At 36.8% G+C, this 18,491-nt stretch overlaps 1 protein-coding gene across 5 annotated transcripts in view; it reads left to right on the plus strand.

Moving 5' to 3' along the window:
* SCAF8 (SR-related CTD associated factor 8) overlaps positions 1 to 18,491 on the plus strand; it is a 167,276-nt gene that overhangs the window by 35,784 nt on the left and 113,001 nt on the right. For 3 of the 5 annotated variants that reach the window (XM_064447070.1, XM_064447069.1, XM_064447068.1), the window contains exons 7-15: positions 853 to 1,029; positions 8,111 to 8,190; positions 8,613 to 8,730; positions 11,390 to 11,521; positions 11,675 to 11,787; positions 12,276 to 12,469; positions 14,936 to 15,036; positions 16,489 to 16,602; positions 17,208 to 17,364. In XM_064447070.1, the coding sequence (XP_064303140.1) occupies positions 853 to 1,029; positions 8,111 to 8,190; positions 8,613 to 8,730; positions 11,390 to 11,521; positions 11,675 to 11,787; positions 12,276 to 12,469; positions 14,936 to 15,036; positions 16,489 to 16,602; positions 17,208 to 17,364 (1,186 nt within the window). Of the gene's footprint in view, positions 1 to 477; positions 630 to 852; positions 1,030 to 8,110; positions 8,191 to 8,612; positions 8,731 to 11,389; positions 11,522 to 11,674; positions 11,788 to 12,275; positions 12,470 to 14,935; positions 15,037 to 16,488; positions 16,603 to 17,207; positions 17,365 to 18,491 lie in introns of those variants that run through there. The other 2 variants (XM_064447073.1, XM_064447071.1) reach the window with 2 other exon arrangements.

An 18,491-nucleotide genomic window follows, 5' to 3' on the forward strand; every position in this document is an offset into this window, starting at 1 on the left:
TTTTAAATAATATTTTTTGACATCTGTCTTTTGGCATTACCCATACTTTGTTTATACTGTAACATACTTTGTTGTTACTGTACCTCTGTTGCCCCAAGGCTGCGGCTTCTGGTTCAACGTTGCATCTAGGCAATTTTTATCCTAAGATAGTGCCATACAGAGCCCAGAGTCTGTGCCATTGCAGGAAGTCAAACGATATTCCTAGTTCCTGGTTAATTGGCTTTTTAAATCTTTTGTTAACATAGCAAGGGAATTGCGTTCTGTCAGTGCAACCTGAGTTTCAGCATGAGATTTTGCCTTGTGACTAATCCAGAGTCACTAGTGCAAGCTCTTCACATAGATGTGTTGCATCAGCTTGAAGTGGAGCTCACAACAGTGCAGTTATTTTCTCTACACGAATGTTGTTATAGCATACAGATTTTCCCTAGTATGGGTGGGCCCTTAGGAAGCTAGAGTAGGCTAACAGATTTTTTTCAGGTCAGAAGGAATCAAACTGGAGAAACAGAAGAGGGGGAACCCTAGAAAGCAGGAAATCCTGAGTGGTGACTGGTCATCATGCAACCTGTCAGAACAAGTTAGGAGGAAGAAGCATCTGCATGTGTTAAGAGCCACAGAAAACAAATTAGCCAGTAAGTGGGAACAAAATTTGCTGTAAATGAAAACAAATTAAGATGAAATAAAAGCCATAGGCTAGATGATCCTGCATTCCTGAGGTGGTGTGTGTGTTTTGTTTTTTTTTTTTCTAATTGGAAGGGGAAAAGACTAGTTTGTTTTTTTTGTTTTTGGTTTTTGGTTTTTCTTTGTAAAAAAAAAAGTTCTTGTTTAATGCATTTGTTGTCTCTTCTCTTTTAGCTGCAGCAGTTGATACAGACACTGCAGATACAGCAGCAGAAACCTCAGCCTTCACTACTTCAAGCCCTGGACGCTGGTCTTGTTGTTCAGTTACAGGCCCTCACAGCACAACTCACAGCTGCAGCTGCTGCTGCTAACACACTTAATCCACTGGAACAGAGTGTCTCATTCAATAAGGTAGAAGTAGAATAATATAACTTTGAATAAATATTTATTGTTAAAATATATGTAAGTGAAAGAGTCTTAGTTTGGATTTTATGGCTTGACTTCAGAGATTTTAAAAATACATGAATATACTATAAAGTGGTCTATCTTGAAAATGTCAATAAAATGTCTAGAGAGTAGTATAAATGAAAATATTAGGTTTTGTATGAGTTTAGGGCTAAATGGCATTTCATAGAATTTTTCAAGTTGGAAGGGACCCATAAGGATCATTGAGTATGAAGATGGATTTGATTTAGCAAAGTTAAGACATTGTTACATGTTTTTCTTCACCCTTCGTAACACAGCAGTGAGAATTGAGCATGTCTTTTATTTCCCCTTTCTGTGTTTATGGTCTGAGGTAGGAAGTGATTTTTTTTTTTACAAGGTAATGAAAGGGAAACATGCAAAAATGTATATACGCTGTTTTTCCTGAAGAGTAAAACGTGATTGTACGTGTAATTTTCTTATATTATGAATGCCAAGAAAATGTCTAATCTTAGCCACAAAGTGATAATAAGTGAAGAAATAAGTTTATGACTGTAGGTAAAACTACACTTCTTCAACTGTGACACATTTTAAAGGATGTCACAATGTGAAAAACAATCCTGTAGATAAAGAAACTTTGTGTGTTACAACATATGTGCCTATCTTAAAAAAAAAAAAAAAAAGAATACAGAATGCAGGAATTTAAGACTACTAATATAGTTGAATGCCAAGTAGCAATAACCGTGCTGGCAATTACAGTAGTAATAGTATAATATCAGTACAATAAAAAAAGGAAGAACTACTCAAAGACGAAAAAATAATAAATCTTGTTCATTATCTTTGGAAGAAGCAGCTTGTGAGTAGATAATCTCAGTAGGATTGTCCTGGAGTGAATAAATAACAAGAATAAAGAAGTCAGAGAGGCAAAACACCTTTTTTTTTTTTTTTTCTTCCTAATCCAGATAATCTCTTTTTCAGGCAGTTAGCTGCTCAAAACCTGACAAGTGCTGAGTTTGAAGTTTTAGGACAACTTATATTTCTAGAATTTTGTTCAGCTAAACTAAAATCTCTGAAATAATAGAGAGTTGTCATTACTAATAAAAGTAACGCAGCTATAAAAATACGTCTGGAAAAATACAGCCTGCACTTGTGCTGTATCACAGCTGTAACCATCAACTCGAGTAGGGCATAATCACAGGGAATGAACGCCTCAGTTAATAGGGACTGCCTTAATATTTATATACAAAAAGTAATTAAGAATATAGCATTGTATTGTGGTTTATTCCACAGACTTCAATTCCAGCATTTATATGGATAGGAGTACTTGTAGATGTGGCTGTCTTGAATGTTGGACAACTTAACTGGAGCAAATTGAAGGAATTGTCATTCTGATGAGATGTTTATATACATTGAGTTTAGCCTGATGCTCTTTAGTTAGTTTATGCCACCAATAGTAGGCAGGAGTCTTGTTATCATGAAAGCTGTCAGCAGGGTGAGGGTACATGACTATGATTTCTGGGAGTTTGAAGGTAAGTGTTGTAGAAGGAAGTCTTGTGACAGTGTGATAATTTACAAGCTTTCAGTAGTTATAGGGTTGATTTGTTCTTGTAAGCTGTGGAAGAGTTGTGTTGATAGTAAGTGATCTGCACCTCAGTTCTGTGTTACAGAAATAGTGTTAGATTATAACACATCTCCAGTTCCTTGTTCAGTGTTCTATAGCATCTCTGTGAATGAACTGATTATGTCTTGCTAGTCCATTGAGGCTTTTACTCAAAAGTTATCTAGGCTGCTTCGCAGAAATAGCATGTTGTTTTAGAATGTCCTTTTTTTTTTTTTAAAATGTAACATTGGCACTAGCATACCTATTTTCTCCCTCTTTCAACGTTTGAGGATTGCTGAATCTAGCTATTTTAGAAGAGTACATAGTAATATATATATGTTAATGGGCAATCCTATTTTTGCAATGATCAGTTTTGGGGAAAATAATTTTCCTTGCTTTTTTAAATGGTTGCTCAGCACCAATATCAACTGCCACCCAAATCCCACTTCTCAATAGCTGAAGATCATGAGTCATAATGATATAATTCTATTTATTGGACTCTCTACTTCCATTTTATTATAATTTTTTTACCAGACATGGCAGCCTTAATAAAGTGTTAAAAAGACAATATTTACTTTTATAGGAAGCACAGAATCATAGAATGGTTTGGGTTGGAAGGGGCCTTAAAGATCATCTAGTTCCAACCACCCTGCCATGGGCAGGGATACCTCCCACTAGACCAGGTTACTCAAAGCCCCATCCACCTGGCTTTGAACATTGCCAGGGAAGGGGCATCCACAGCTTCTCTGAGCAACCTGTTCCAGTGCCTCACCACCCTCACAGTGAACTTCTTCCTTATGTCTAATCTAAATCTACCCTCTTTCAGTTTAAAGCCATTATCCCATGTCCTGTCACTACAGGCCTTTGTAAAAAGTCCTTCTCCAGCTTTCTTGCAGGCCCCCTTCAGGTACTGGAAGGCTGCTGTAAGGTCTGCCCAGCGCCTTTTCTTCTCCAGGCTGAACAACCCCAGCTCTCTCAGCCTGTCTTCATAGGAGAGGTGCTCAAGCCCTTGGATCATCTTTGTGGCCCTCCTCTGGACTCACTCCAGCAGGTCTATGTCCTTATGTCGAGGACCCCAGAACTGAATGCAGTACTCCACGTGGGGTCTCGTGAGAGCAAAGTAGAGAGGGAGGATCATCTCCCTCGACCTGCTGGTCATGCTTCTTTTGGTGCAGCCCAGGATATGGTTGGCTTTCTGGTCAAAGCATAATGACCAAGCCACAATGTAGCTTTCTGGGCTGCAGGAGCACAGAGCTGGGTCATGTTGAGCTTCTCATCAACCAACACCCCCAAGTCCTTCTCGTCAGGGCTACTCTCAATCCATTCTCTTCCCAGCCTGTATTTGTGCTTGGGATTGCCCTGACCTGTGTGCAGGGCCTTGGCCTTGGCCTTGTTGAATGGGCCCACTTCTCAAGCTTGTCAAGGTCCCTCTGGATGGCATCCCTTCCCTCCAGTGTGTCAACTGCACCACACAGCTTGGTGTCATCTGCAGACTTGCTGAGGGTGCACTCAATTCCACTGTCCATGTAACTGACAAAGATGTTAAACAGCACTGGTCCCAATACCAACCCCTGAGGAATGCCACTCGTCACAGGTCTCCACTTGGACATGGAGCAGTTGACCGCAACTCTGAGTGTGACCATCAGGCCAATTTCTGATCCACTGAGGGGTCCATCCATCAAATCCATGTGTCTGTGATTTAGAGACAAGGATATTGTGCGGGTCAGTGTCAAATGCTTTGCACAAGTCCAGGTGGTGCCAGTTGCTCTTTCCTTATCCACCAACACTGTAACCCTGTCATAGAAGGCCACCAAATTTGTCAGGCATGATTTCCCCTTCGTGAAGCCATGTTGGCTGTCACCAGTCACTTCTTTGTTTTCCATGTGCCTTAGCATAGTTTCCAGGAGGATCTGCTCCATGATCTTGCTGGGCACGGAGGTGAGGCTGACTGGCCTGTATTTCCCCAGGTCTTCCTTTTTTCCCATTTTGAAAATGGGGGTGATGTTTCCCCTTTTCTAGTCAGTAGGAACTTCACTGGACTGCCACGATTTCTCAAACATGATGGAGAGTGGTTTAGCAACTTCATCTGCCATTTCCCTCAAGACACGCAGATGCATCTCATCAATTCCCATGGACTTGTGCACCTTCAGGTTACTTAGATGGTCTCAAACCTCATCTTAATTCTCCCAGTCCCTGCTTTTGCCTTCTGTGATTTGGGCAGTGTGGCTTGAGCACTTGCCAGTGAAGACTGAGGCAAAAAAGTTGTTGAGTATCTCAGCTATCTCCATATCCCAGGTGACTAGGTTTCCTGTTGCCTTCTGGAGAAGGCCCACGTTTTCCCTAGTCTTCCTTTTATCCGTGACGTACCTATAGAAGTTTTTCTTATTGCCCTTGATGTCTCTGGCCAGATTTATTTCTATCATTCATTTAATTCTGTCAGGGCTTTAGCTTTCCTAACTGATCTCTGGCTGCTGGGACAATTTCTCTGTGTTCCTCCCAAGCTACCTGTCCTTGCTTCTACCCTCTGTAGGCTTCCTTTTTGAGTTTGCCCAGGAGCTCCTTGTTCATCCATGCACACCTCCTGGTGTTCTTGCCCGACTTCCTCTTTGCTGGGAAGCATTTACATTAGTCTTTTAGTTTGAATCAGGAGCATGCTTTTGAGATGAAACTTTTGATTTTTTACATGTGTGGTACACATTGTTTCACACTGCGGAGCAATCCTGAATGCATGAAGTAGATCCATTTGGATTAAGCTAAAGCAGAAAATATGCTGCAACTGCTACTGAGCACTTGTTCAACAGGGCTGGACTGGAGCTGCTTCAGAGTAACTAGTAACAAAGTCCAAATATCATGCCCAAATAAAATAAAAACTATGAAGTGTAAAACAGATTTTTTAAAGAGGAGAAATTTGGAAATGCTTTGCTTCTTGACAACAAATCTTATCTTTGTTAATGATCTTCCAGGATTCTCTGAAGTTGTAGAGTTTTTGTATGTGTTTTAGAGGGCTTGTAATAGTTCTAGATTTAACACAAAATGCCTCAATTGCAGGTGGAGATATTTTTAGAGATACAAGTATCAAAAACCAGGGTGTCAAAACAGTATAATGAACAGCAACACTAGGCTGATAACAGGCTTTGTTTGTGTACCAGACGTACAGTTGCTTAATCTCTGGGGTTCTAGTCTTTATAAGAAAACCAGTTGTTAACAAGGATACTTAATACAACAGAGCATGAGCAGGCAGAGTGCTCTGGCAGCAAAGGGGACCAACAACATCCCAGGCTGTGTGACCAGGAGTGTAGCCAGGTGATTGATGGAAATGATCATCCCATCTAGACATCCCATCTACTCTAGAATGCATCTAGAGTATCGCATCCAGTTTTGCCACCTCCATACAGGAAGGATGTTGACAAACTGGAGTGAGTTTAGTGGAAAACCACCACAATGGTCAGGGCTGTAGCATGGGAGCTGGTTCACCTTGGGGCAGAGGCAGCTTTGGGGGTGACCTAAAAAGCAGCCCCACCCCAGCACCTACAGGAAGGTCATCAAGAAGATGAAGACAGCTTCTTTACAGCACGGCATAGTGGCAGGATTATAGACATCAGACAGGAATTAAAATGAAAGGGTTTGGGTTGAGTGTAAGAAAAACCTTTTTTCCCCATGAGGACAGTCAAACACTGGAATAGGTTGCTTGGAAAGACTGTGCAGTCTCAGTTGTTGGAAACCAAGATGTTTCCAAGACTCAGCTGGCTAAAGCTCTGAGTAACCTGACCTGAGCTCACAACTGAGCTTGCTGCTAGCAGAAAGTTGTACTGAGACCTACTGAGGTCCCTTTCAACCTGGACTGTCCTGTGATCCTAAAGTTTATGAAGATCGGGGCAAAAGAGATATTGTCATCTAGTGGAAATAGAAGTATTCTTACCTGAGGTACAGTGACCAATCCTGAACATCTTAAAAAAGCGGCAGCAGCAAAATTAGATAATCTAGCAGTTCCTGAAAGCAATAATTAGACATATTGAAAAGTTTCTGTCGAACATTCTGAAGAGACTTGTGATGAAGTTTAGAGAATGGAGGATGGGGCCATGATGTGGATATAGAAATACTTACATGGTTTAAGGTGGTGTCCAAAAGGCAAATGTTCTGAGTTGGCAGACATTAAAAAAAAAAAAACAGCTTTCATGATACATAAGCAGGAAGCAGCATGATCCAAAGAAAACTGTGAAGCTTAGTTCTCATTCAATGATATAATGATGCTGAATTGGATAACAAATATAAATAGTGCAGGAGAATATTTCTGATGAATACATAAGTATCCATCCGTTTAAAAAAAATAATCCTATTTTTAATAAATTTGGCAGTTCTTCCAATCCTTTGTTCTCAAGCTCTTCAGTCTCCATAGTATCTTGTGGTAATAAGTCGTGCAAATTAATACGTGGTATGTGAAAAATTTCTTTCTTTTGTCAACATCAAGATATTTCAGTTCACGCTTTTTCTTTTAATATCTGTTGTGTTATTTAAAACAAATATAAACAAAAATCACGTTGCACATTTGCCTGTCTTGGCTGGAAGTTCTTTGATTTTCTCTGGCCCCAGTTTAACTAAATTTCTTTTGCATATCATAAATTGATGACTGCTTTCCATTTGTTATTTTTCTCATATGATTAAATAGTATGTATCCTTTTATTTTCCATTCTACTTTATCAGGATGGAAGACGTATTATGACTAATAATATTTTAAAGATGAGATTGGTGGTTGTTCTAAAATGCATATTTTTTTCAGAGCAGCAGCATTTTGCAAGTACTTTACTTGAAAATATTCAAACAATATGAAAAAATAAAAAGGTGGCAGCCACCTTGCTTTAAATGGGTTAGATATATATGGTGAAAACTATTTTGTATTTTAGCATCTCATCTCATATAAGCTCAATGGTCTATGTTTCTGCTGTGGTTTCTCAGAGATATATTCAGTCCTGCTTTCATATATATTAGATTATTTCATTAAGAAAATAGTTAAAAGACTTTTTGATTGATTAGTCTCTTAGTTAGCTTATGCTTTATTCTTCTTGCTGGACTCCAGTAAATGAGAGTAAATCGAACATCCTGAGAAAGAAAATGGGCTACTGAAGCATCATGGCTTGTTACTGGAGAAGTTTTTGCCTTGGTATTTCAAAATGACTGCCCTGTGTTCTCATCCTCCTGGTTTTTCCCTTCTGAGACCACGGTTTGAGAAGACGTTATGGTGGTTTGCAGTACAGCATTAACTCTGCTTTTCAAAAAACTTCCAAGGTGCGAAGATGCATGGACATGGGTTTGATAGCACTGCTCTATCAGTGCATAGTTACTGCCAAATTGTTTGGGTTTTTTTTTTTTTTTTTTCATTTGAGAAATAAGAGCATTTTTCTTTTGAAAACTGAATATACGTAAAGGGACATATAAGGAGTATTCAGTAATGCTTATTTTGCTTTATCCTAGAAGCTGATGGACAGGTTTGACTTTGGGGAAGAATCTGAACAAAATGAAGAGCCTAAAAAGGAAACTCCCACTTCCCAATTGTAAGATCAAGCTATGTTTTTTATGGAAAATGCTAAAATTTGCCTGACAGTAGTTGAACGTTAGAATTAAATAGTAAGGAAAACATTGTTTCTTTCAGAGCATAAGTATAGTAAAACAGCAGGAAGAGAAAAGACAGTTTACTAAATTAATGAAACGTATACATTTAAAAATACTTAATATAAGTCTGTGTGCCAGAATTTTTGTTGGCTTCGTCTTAAAGTTAGCACATTCTTTGCTTTGTTATATTCATAGTGTTAATGTTATAATGATGATAAGAGAAGGTGGAACTAGCTACATTGTCTTCATTATTTTATGTTATTAGTTAAACTTGAAACTCAGTTATGAAGACCTGGTTACCAGCTGTTTAAGAGGAAAACTGTTGTGGGGTTTTTAAAAAATTATTTTAATTATTTCATTTTAGGCCATTAGTACCAGAATCTGTGAACAACTCACTTTTTCACCAACTAGCTGAACAGCTACAGCAACAAAATTTAGAACATCTCAGACAACAGCTTCTGGAACAACAGCAGCCTCAAAAGGTAAGAACTCCATCTTGTGGCTGTTGTAGTAATTATGTTCTCCACTGATCAAAAAATTCACACTACCTCAGGACAAAAAAATTGTCTTGTTACTGACACTCCTCTTATAATGAAAGTCTTTTGTCACTAGTTGATCGACAGAAGCTTGCAGAGTAAGTGGAATAAGCGGCAGGAAGTGCTTAAAGCAGGGGGAAAAAATACAACCATATGTGTTAGGAAGAAATACCCTTTAACTCTTAGGAAAAAGTACCCTTTAGCTGAGTTACAGACTGACTGTGCTTTGGTTGCTCAGCTCTTCATAAGGGGAGAAAAAGCTTTTTCCCTGCTGTCAGAAAGAACAAGGTGAGCGCTGAAATGATTACGCTCTTGTCTGTGAAGGGAGAGCAGCGTGTAAGCTGCTGCTGCAGAACCGTCAGGAGGACAGTATGGAGATTGCAGATAACTAATTTCCTTAGGAAACTTTAAGTCTTGGCTAATAAATGTCTCATTCTGTTGAAGAACTTGATCTAAAGAGAGTCACGTATTTCCTGAGAAGTGATTAATTCTGATGCTTGAGACAACCCAAGATTCCTTCTTAACTCTGTGAACTGGGCCCTCTCTACTCTGCATTGAAGTAAATTGGCTCGTTTCTTCTGAGGTTAATCCTTGGTATTTCGCTGCTCTTTTCCCCTCCTGTTCTGTGAAGTATCTGGAACTAGTTTCACAGTAAAATAGAAATCTTAGATTGAAAGAAAATCTAAGGGACCACAAACTTAACAAACATCTTAGTTTAACCTGTACAAAGGTGCAGTCACTCCACTTTCAGTCAAGAGCATCATTTCAGTTTGAATTTGTGACTTTTGAGTTTTTAATTGTTTAGAAAAATAGTAAGTTTCATTTTACTAGATATTATTTTCATATTCTACTTCTTTATTTTACTATGTTTTATTTTCATTTCTCATATAAGTGCAGTATCTGAGAAAGTTTGTATAACAGTTTCAGACTAAATAGTTTTTGATGTTGGTGGATTTTTAGCAATTTCTGGCTTTAAACACTAAAAAATATTGTAAAGGAATATAACTTTTAAGTGGCCATCTGTTTTGGGAGCTTTTGGTGTGACGTATCTTAAAGTAACTATGTAATTTGAAAATAAAAATGCTGAATGCCTATCTGATTCTAAAATAGGCAGAATTAGAGTTTAAATTAATTTTATCTATGAAATTAAGTTACAGTGCATTTGTGGGTAGAATGTTCATATGACTTGCCTGTTGTTATTTGATTTCTATTGCAAGTACTCTTTCAGAAGTGGTTTCCATTCAGGTTCACTCAGCTTCTTGTGTAGTCAGTACGGAGAGGAAGTTTTGTTTTCACCTTGATAGCAGCTAAAAGATACAGACTTCTGCTGGAACTCCTCCATAATGACTGCAGCGTGTTATGAGGAAGATTTTCTTTAATTCCATGTTTAATCATCAGTGAGAAAGATTAAGGGAAAAAGAGGAAAAGATAAAAGAAGAAAATTATTAAGCACCTGATTAGAAATTAGAGGGAGAGTAGGAGAGGATAGAAGACAGACAAAAGGAGCAACAAGGAATGCTGGAATTGCTATCAAGAAACAGATTGTTAAAGAATAATTAAATAAGATGAAAATGAGGTGAAACAGATAATGTTAGAAAGAAAATGTATTAACAACTATAGTAGAATTTTTTCTTTCCCTGCAAATTGTCATAAGTTACTTAAAACTATGAAGATAAAAAAAAAAATTACTTGGTACTATGTGTCATTCTGCTCACTTTCTGCTGTTCTGGCAGATAGAACATCTAGCATTTGTTTAATTCAAAGGAAGATGTAATAAGAATCACTGAAATGTTTACCTGCAATAGTGGATTATAGGTTTAAAATTGCTTGTCCAAATTGTCCTGATAACACTTCCGAGTATTTTCATTGCATTTCTTGTATTTCTCAAATTTCTTTCATAACTTACAGATATTTATTCAAAATCTGTACTTTCAAGCCAATGTATAGGCCATGATGGTTCTTTCTCTGGCAAATTAACAATGCATTTAGTATTGTACATTTTCTAATTTTGGTGTTTTTTTCAGAACTGTTTGTTCTGTTAGGTCTTGTAATTGACAGGTTGACATAAATGACACAACACTCTTCCTTATCTTGTAATAGTTACTTGTCTTAAATCACATATTGTAAGAAAGTTTGGAGTTAAACGTAAACTTTTTAACTAGTTCAATTGGCATTGCAAATATTTTCATTAATAAAAAAATATAATGCATGTGCATGGGTGACCAATTAATATCTCGGTGTCAGTGTACATGTAGCTGCCATCACTACTGCTTGTCCTGTGAGTTTTTGTTTTCAAGCCAGCCAAATTAAGCAGTAAAGAATGTACTTGGGTTTTTTTGATTCAGCAAATAGATAGTAATTTTTTTATAGTCAGGAATATTAATTATTTCAGGCTTTTGTATTTAAGGATGATACAAAAGCAGGAATGGAATGGAGTGACATCTAGTTCAGCTTTCACATTAATGATAAGTGGGAAAATAAAAGAAATTTGATAAACAGTTTTTGAGGGACACTTGAACCTTTGTTTCATGTAGTATTACCTTTTGACACAGTAAGCACTTTGAATTATGAGTCTTTTAATGATTTGTTATTATTTGTTATTTAGGCAAGCCCTGAGGAGAATCAAGAAGGAAATTTTGGTTCAGAGCACTCTGCCTCACCGTCACAAGGGAGTAGTCAGCAGCAGTTTTTAGAAGTGGAAACAAATGTAGATGATTCAATGGATATTCAACAACAGGTGAAAACTATTTTAAATTTGATTACAGCACTTGAAAGGAAAACACATACCCATTTTGAAATCATCTTAGTAATACGGATGTATGCTTTCATATAGTCATATATATTGTATGTTTATGAAATGTTACTGAACATCTGTTATGTCTGACCTCAGGACATGGATATAGATGAAGGACAGGATGTTGCTGAAGAAGAGATTTTTGAACAAGAAGAGAAGAAATCAGCTGTTCGTTCAAGATCAAGAACCCGTTCAAGATCTCGTTCAAGGTTTCATAATTAACTTGTATTAAGTAAATGAAGGTTTTCTGAAACAAAGTCGCAATTTATGATTGCCATTCTCTGTTCTGTGTTTTCCAAAATTGCTATGAGCAGTTTTTGGCAATAAAAGAAAGTATTCATTTAATATTCATGTGTTAGATGGAGACTCTCTGTATGACAGTTCATTTTGCCAATCTGTGGTCTACTTTAAATTTTTGAAGACCTGTTCAGGTAACAGAAATAACTAACACTAGCAACTGGTTAGGTTTTCTAGGCCTGAAAAACAGATACTGTTACGGAACTCTTTGAATGTGTTTTGTTTTATGCTCAAGGTGTATGTGCTGTTCCTCACGCTAACGGCGTTAAGTTTATTTCCCGAAACAGTTTGAGTGAATGTAATGGAAATGTCTGTATCATGCTTAAAATTTGTAGTCAAAGATGACTAAATTAGATTTTTTTTTTTTAAACTCAGCATACTGAAATTAAGTATTTTGTAGGTCACCAAGAAAACGAAGGTCTAGATCACGGTCTGGTTCTCGTAAGCGTAAACACAGAAAGCGTTCACGGTCAAGATCAAGAGAAAGGAAGAGAAAGTCATCTCGGTCATATTCCAGTGAAAGAAGGGCTAGGGAAAGGGAAAAAGAACGTCAGAAAAAGGGATTGCCTCCTATACGGTCAAAAACACTAAGTGGTAAGTGGCAGCTGCTTACTGTTTTAATAATGTAGTATTAAAGGGAAAAAAGGCTTTGTTTTTCATTGAAAAGAACAAGATTTAGCTTGAGTACTGTTACAAAATACAGTAACCATCATCTTTTTTGTAAGTGTAATTTCTGATGTTTCTTACAACTCAGGTACATCATTTCATCTTAGACAAAATCAAGTGTCATACTGTTCTACTAACTATACTCATACTGTTTCACCAATGATTTTACTTCTGAACAGAGCGTAGCAAGGGCTGTCCCTAAGTTATGGTCTGCTTTCTCTTTAATGCTGTCTTCTATGAAGCATTTGAAGATGATCAGAACTTGATCTGAAGATTGGTACGCTGATAAGACATTTAAGTATGTTAGACACTTCGGACACTTTGCTGAATACCTTACACAGAGTTTTGTTAAACTTTTAGAGTGCTTTCTAAATAGCTTTTCACAGGAACATAGAGCCAAAGCAGATGGAAACGCGAAACAAGTAATTTGCTATCATAAGGCAGACCATAATGGTTGTATCTTACGAAAGTATGCAAAAACCAGCTGGATTTCTGCTTCTGCAGAGTGGTGCTGTGCTCTGCTGTTGTTTCTACACAGAATTTACATACTAAAAAGAAAGAAGGTAGCAGGGAGAAGAACTTTCTTCACACAGTTGCTTAAATGAAAGGGAATGTGTTTTGAGGTGAGCGCTAGAAACAGTGAAATTTGGTGTAGTCATCTGTTGCTGTATCAGTATATCCCATTGCTGCTGTTAGCAGGACTCTGGGTTCTTGGGATGCATAGTTGTACTTAATTTATTTTTGTAATAAACTTGTGTTCCTGAATTTAATTTTGTTAGTTTATACAGAGTTTCTGATGTAGTTTTGCATTTATTTTGTGCTTTAAAACTATATCGTTTATCTGACATGTTGAGCAGTCCAAAATTCATTTTGGCAAAGGAAAGCGTGTTGTGGTTTTCTTTTTTTTCCTCTTCACATTAATATTTTACATCATTCTGAGGTGGCTATAAACTCAGGACTCTGCTACAGCTTAGATATACATTACTTTTTCTTCTCTGGCTTTTCACATGAAGAGAGGCAGATCACTTCTATGGTGTAGATTTCTCCCAATAGTTCCACAGAGCAGGGAGCTATAATCAGAATGAATGGGAGCTGGGAGGCAGGGATGTTAAGTAACCTGATGAACACCAGCAGCAGCTGAAGTTCTGTGAAGTGACCCAGTTCATGGGAAGGAGATACTAAGAAGGCTAAGTAAAGTGCAGAAGCTTTGGAGCATGCAAATAAACAAATAGGTAATTCACCTGACAAGCATTTTACTTTATGAAATTCCTTCAGTGACAGCCACTGTTACCACTTGCTGAGGTCTGAAGAATCGTTTCATAGAGCTTAACACCACGAGAAACAAAAGGGTCATCTACAAGCATGTGAGGAACAAGTTTTGTCCAAGAGAAATCTTTAAGGCCAGTCATTCTCAGTACTGCTGAGTACTGCTGTCAGTTGAAAATGTCCGCTGTCAGAGGAACACACAACACTGGTTTCCAGTTTGGTGCACTTGGGTTGATACAGGAAGGTTGTCATGTATAAAGATGATGATGAAGAAAGAACGTTATCCTGGTTCAGGAAAGATCATGGGCAGATTACTCGGTAGTAAGATATTTGAAGAACACTATACCAATATTTACCTAATCTCTAGCTGATTTAGATCACCCTGTGTTAAGTAGAAATAACTGCTCTGAGTTTGTGAAGGCTTGCACACATAGATTGGGTGATATTTGGAAGACAAAAGAGTTGAACCATGTACATGGAGAATGAAGTTCAGGCTCACATGTCAGTGTTTATATTTGGTGAGGGAGATGAGGCATTTGGGAGACAAATTGCAGGGATCTGGGCTTGTGGTGGAATTGACAAGAGCCAGAAGTATTACGGACACCTTCAGCTCAGTGGTGAGCTTCCGCCAAGTTTGTCTTTCTTGGATGTTCCCCAAGGTAAAGTAAAACTGTAGTTTCCATTTCTTTCAGGTGAAAATGCAGTGCATAATACTGCAGTTTAGTTCCTTCTGTAATACACTTCTAGCCAGTTAGAACTTTAAAGTCAGTTTTAACAAAGTAAGATTAAATCCTACAGGTATGGTTTTTATGGAACATGGAATAGAAATGATTATTACTAATTTCTGCTGCAGTTTACATTAGCTAATCTAGAGAATTGTATTTTTTAATTTATTCTAAAATAATTGTTTAAAAGAAAATGAAACAAGAAAAATGCATACTTGTACTGAGTATCTGGTGTCTTAACATTTTTATTAAGATACTTTATATAGTAAGTAGTAGGTCTACTATTCTTGCTTTTTGATCCGTGATTTCTGTGCAATTGTAAAGCCTTTTATATCCATACTACAGAGTATTTTATAAGCTAATGTTCAAGTATTTTGATTGACATGAATGTGTCTCTCGACAGTTTGCAGTACTACTCTTTGGGTAGGTCAAGTAGACAAGAAGGCTACACAGCAAGATTTAACTAACTTGTTTGAAGAATTTGGACAAATAGAGTCTATTAATGTAAGTAAGCACATTATCATGCATTCTCAGGGGTTACAGACCAGCAACTTAAACATGCTTATGCCTCTGAATTCCTTTTAACAGCTTAAGCTTGTATTTGGGAGACTGTTTTTTAATCACTGTTTAAAAAACATGGCTGTGATATTTGCTTGTTGGTTTCCATGTACTGTCTTTTGAAGCACAAAGGACAGTGCACTTCATCATTAAATGGCTTTTGCCAAGCACTAACAATTTACACAATTTTTTAAACCAGGATCTTAACACATAAAAAGTTACGTCATATCTCTTTTCGTGATGTGGCACAGGGCAGGTATAATTTTTCTTTGGCTAATGGACACAAACTGATGTGCATCCACATTGCTTTTGGTTGTGTTCCATACAGAGGCTTTCTTAAGTAGAATCAATGTGGAAAGTGTTTTTCTCCTAAAATAGCTACATGAGAGAAAATTCGATTTCTGTCTCTTGCTCCAGCAGTTTTAAAGTGCTTCCGATGCCATTTCATTGATTTCAGATATTTTTACTATTTTTCCTATCATGCTAATATATTCAGACATATAATTAATAAGGAACAGTTTTTGTGGCATTACAGAAGCTTTAAAAAGCTTCACAAGTAAAAAAAAAACCACCCCATAGCCTGACATTTAAGCCTCATTTTGATTTTTAGGGACTAGCAATGAAGACAGTTCAAAGGAAAGTAGTGTAACAGCCATAATGTCCCAGTGCCTGTTACATTTTGGAGGCAAACTGTATTTTAACTAGTTCATTCTATGCATTCCACAAAGATTTAAGTACCTAGGATAATGTTAAGATACACATATTTTTGTAACAACTGCATTAAAATCTGTCACCTTAAATATTTTTGTTTGTTATGTTACTGTGTGCTCCTAAACAATGTAAAAGCACACTTATATTTTATAATTTTTGACTAAAACTAAAATAAGCAGTTGCAAACTTTCAAAGATTACATGCCACATCATACTTTTCTTTCCTAAATAGAACATTAAAGCTAGTGGAAATCACACATCAGGAATGAGGACTCTACCCTTCAGAAATGCAAGATACTTTTAATCACTGGTTTGCACCTCTGTGAAAGGCCGTTGCTCAGCTTATGCTGAATTTGGAGCTTAGCAAGAGGTAGCAACCTCTGCTTTTCTGAAGTTGTCATGGTATAGCTCCCAATTCTTGCCTGCTTCATGTTGTTCAAATCTTTCATGTCATTTTTAGCACCCATTCTCCAGCTTGCTGCTGCTTCTTGAAAATGTTATAACTGAAGTACCCTGCCAATATCACTCTTAAGTTTGCTGATGCTCAAAATTGTTAATATTGCTGATTAAGGTAATGATTGTTTACAGTGTAAGCCTTTCTTTTTTAGTATTAGTATTCACTTGGTGTAGTTATATAATGTGAAGAACTGGTTTTCCTAATTTTTAAGACCATTGCTTTTTTCCATAGATGATTCCCCCAAGAGGTTGTGCTTATGTCTGTATGGTTCATAGACAAGATGCATATCGTGCTCTTCAGAAACTTAGTTCTGGGTCCTATAAAATTGGGTCTAAAATTATTAAGGTAAGTTGATTTTACTCTAAGGGTGCTGTCCATTTCAAATACAGTAGAGTTTTAATACGATGATTTCTTATTTATCAGCTGTTCATTCAAACATACAATGTGGAAAAGAAGTGTGAAGCAGTAAGGTGTAAAATTAAATTGTAACTTGATACTTCAGAAATATTTGGAAGAACAGTTTATGTATGTGCTAGCGCTAGAAGTACAAGACTGTAAACAACCCAAGTCCTGTACCTGACCATGTGGGTCACTTAACATTAAATGTAATAGTATTGTTGTAGAGTTACGTATCTAATTAAGTGCTGTGTTTTTTTCTACTTTGATGCTTTAGGATGCGTCCCTGAAATACTGCATTTTTTTATTTCTCCCTATATGTGTTAGAATTAATGTAGAACAGATTTAAGCTTTTTGATGTAATTAATCTTCCACATACTTGTTGTTGCAGACACCAAGTATACTTCCTGCAGGTTCATTTAAAAACTTGTTAAAACTTTAATAGATACTGAAGATTGATCTGCAGTGACAGAAACATGAAGAAAATGATCTGAAATATTCTGTTCACAGGTTATAGGATTTAACCAGATTCTCTGGGTGGGTTTTATTTTCAGATTGCCTGGGCTTTGAATAAAGGCGTGAAAACAGAATACAAGCAATTCTGGGATGTGGATCTGGGAGTTTCATATATTCCATGGGAGAAAGTAAAGTTGGATGATTTGGAGGGCTTTGCTGAAGGTGGCATGATTGACCAGGAGACAGTAAATACAGGTACGGACATCAACAGTGATTCTAGTAAGAAAATTTATTTATTTTGGTAATCGCAAATCCTCAGAAAATTTATTGGTTTAGGTAATACATACTCTTTTTCAGGTTACATAATTTTACTAGCTACTTGTTTACAGTATAAATGGCACTGTAATCATGAAATCTGATTGTCTTTCTAGATGAGTAACTTATTGATTGTCACGACAATGAGGAATTGGTGACAAAGGTGAATTAATTTAAGCAAGTTTAATCAAGGTTAGCATTTTTAAAAACAGTTATGAATTTGCCGTGTACTCATTTCCAAGTATGTAAGATGTTAATTTGTGTGGAAGTTATGATCTGCTTGTGATTGTGAAGGGTCTTATATTCAGGTATAAGATGTAAGCTGGAGTTGGAACTGGTCCAAATAGGTACAGCTTAGCTGAACCTTAAGGTATTTCCTCCATAAATTTGAAGAGACGGGAAAGCAAGTGATGTTAGACCTTACTCTGAAAGCCAGTTAACTAAGAGGTTTGTTGTATTTGTAAAAGATTGAGTACTGTGTTTTCTTGAAATGGATCTAGCACCAAATGACTGGACTATACTGAAGTAAGCTGTAGATTAAGCCTGTTTTATAATAGTGACAGTATTTTTTCAGGTCAAAATGCAATCTTGCTTTGAGTGGAAACTGAATATAAATGACAGAAAATATTAAAACATGAAACATTACTGAAATATGTTCACTATGTTACACCTGAAATACAAAACTTTTTGAGGAAGTAACAGAAGGAATAAATGGGGGTTGGGGTGATGTTTGTTTAGCATGAAGATTCTCTGACATGGTACAGTAGCCAGCTGATAACATAGTCATGTTGACAAGAGCAGATTTTAGAAATCTGGAGCATACTCTGTATTACAAATTATTAACAGAATGATCTGTAAAAAATACTTCAGTTTTTCCAGATTTTTTAAGTTCTTTGAAAAATCAAGTTTGTATAGAGGCATAATTAAACAGTATTGCAGGTGATTAAAGGTATTTTACATTCTTTAAAATATATAAATAATTGCACTTGCTTCTTTTCATAGTAAGTTTGGGGGTTATTTGTAAAGATTCTGTATAGATACCAGGTTACAATTCATTGTTTTAAGAA

Source organism: Phalacrocorax carbo, chromosome 3 (assembly GCF_963921805.1).
Source record: "Phalacrocorax carbo chromosome 3, bPhaCar2.1, whole genome shotgun sequence".
Classification (NCBI taxonomy): domain Eukaryota; kingdom Metazoa; phylum Chordata; class Aves; order Suliformes; family Phalacrocoracidae; genus Phalacrocorax; species Phalacrocorax carbo.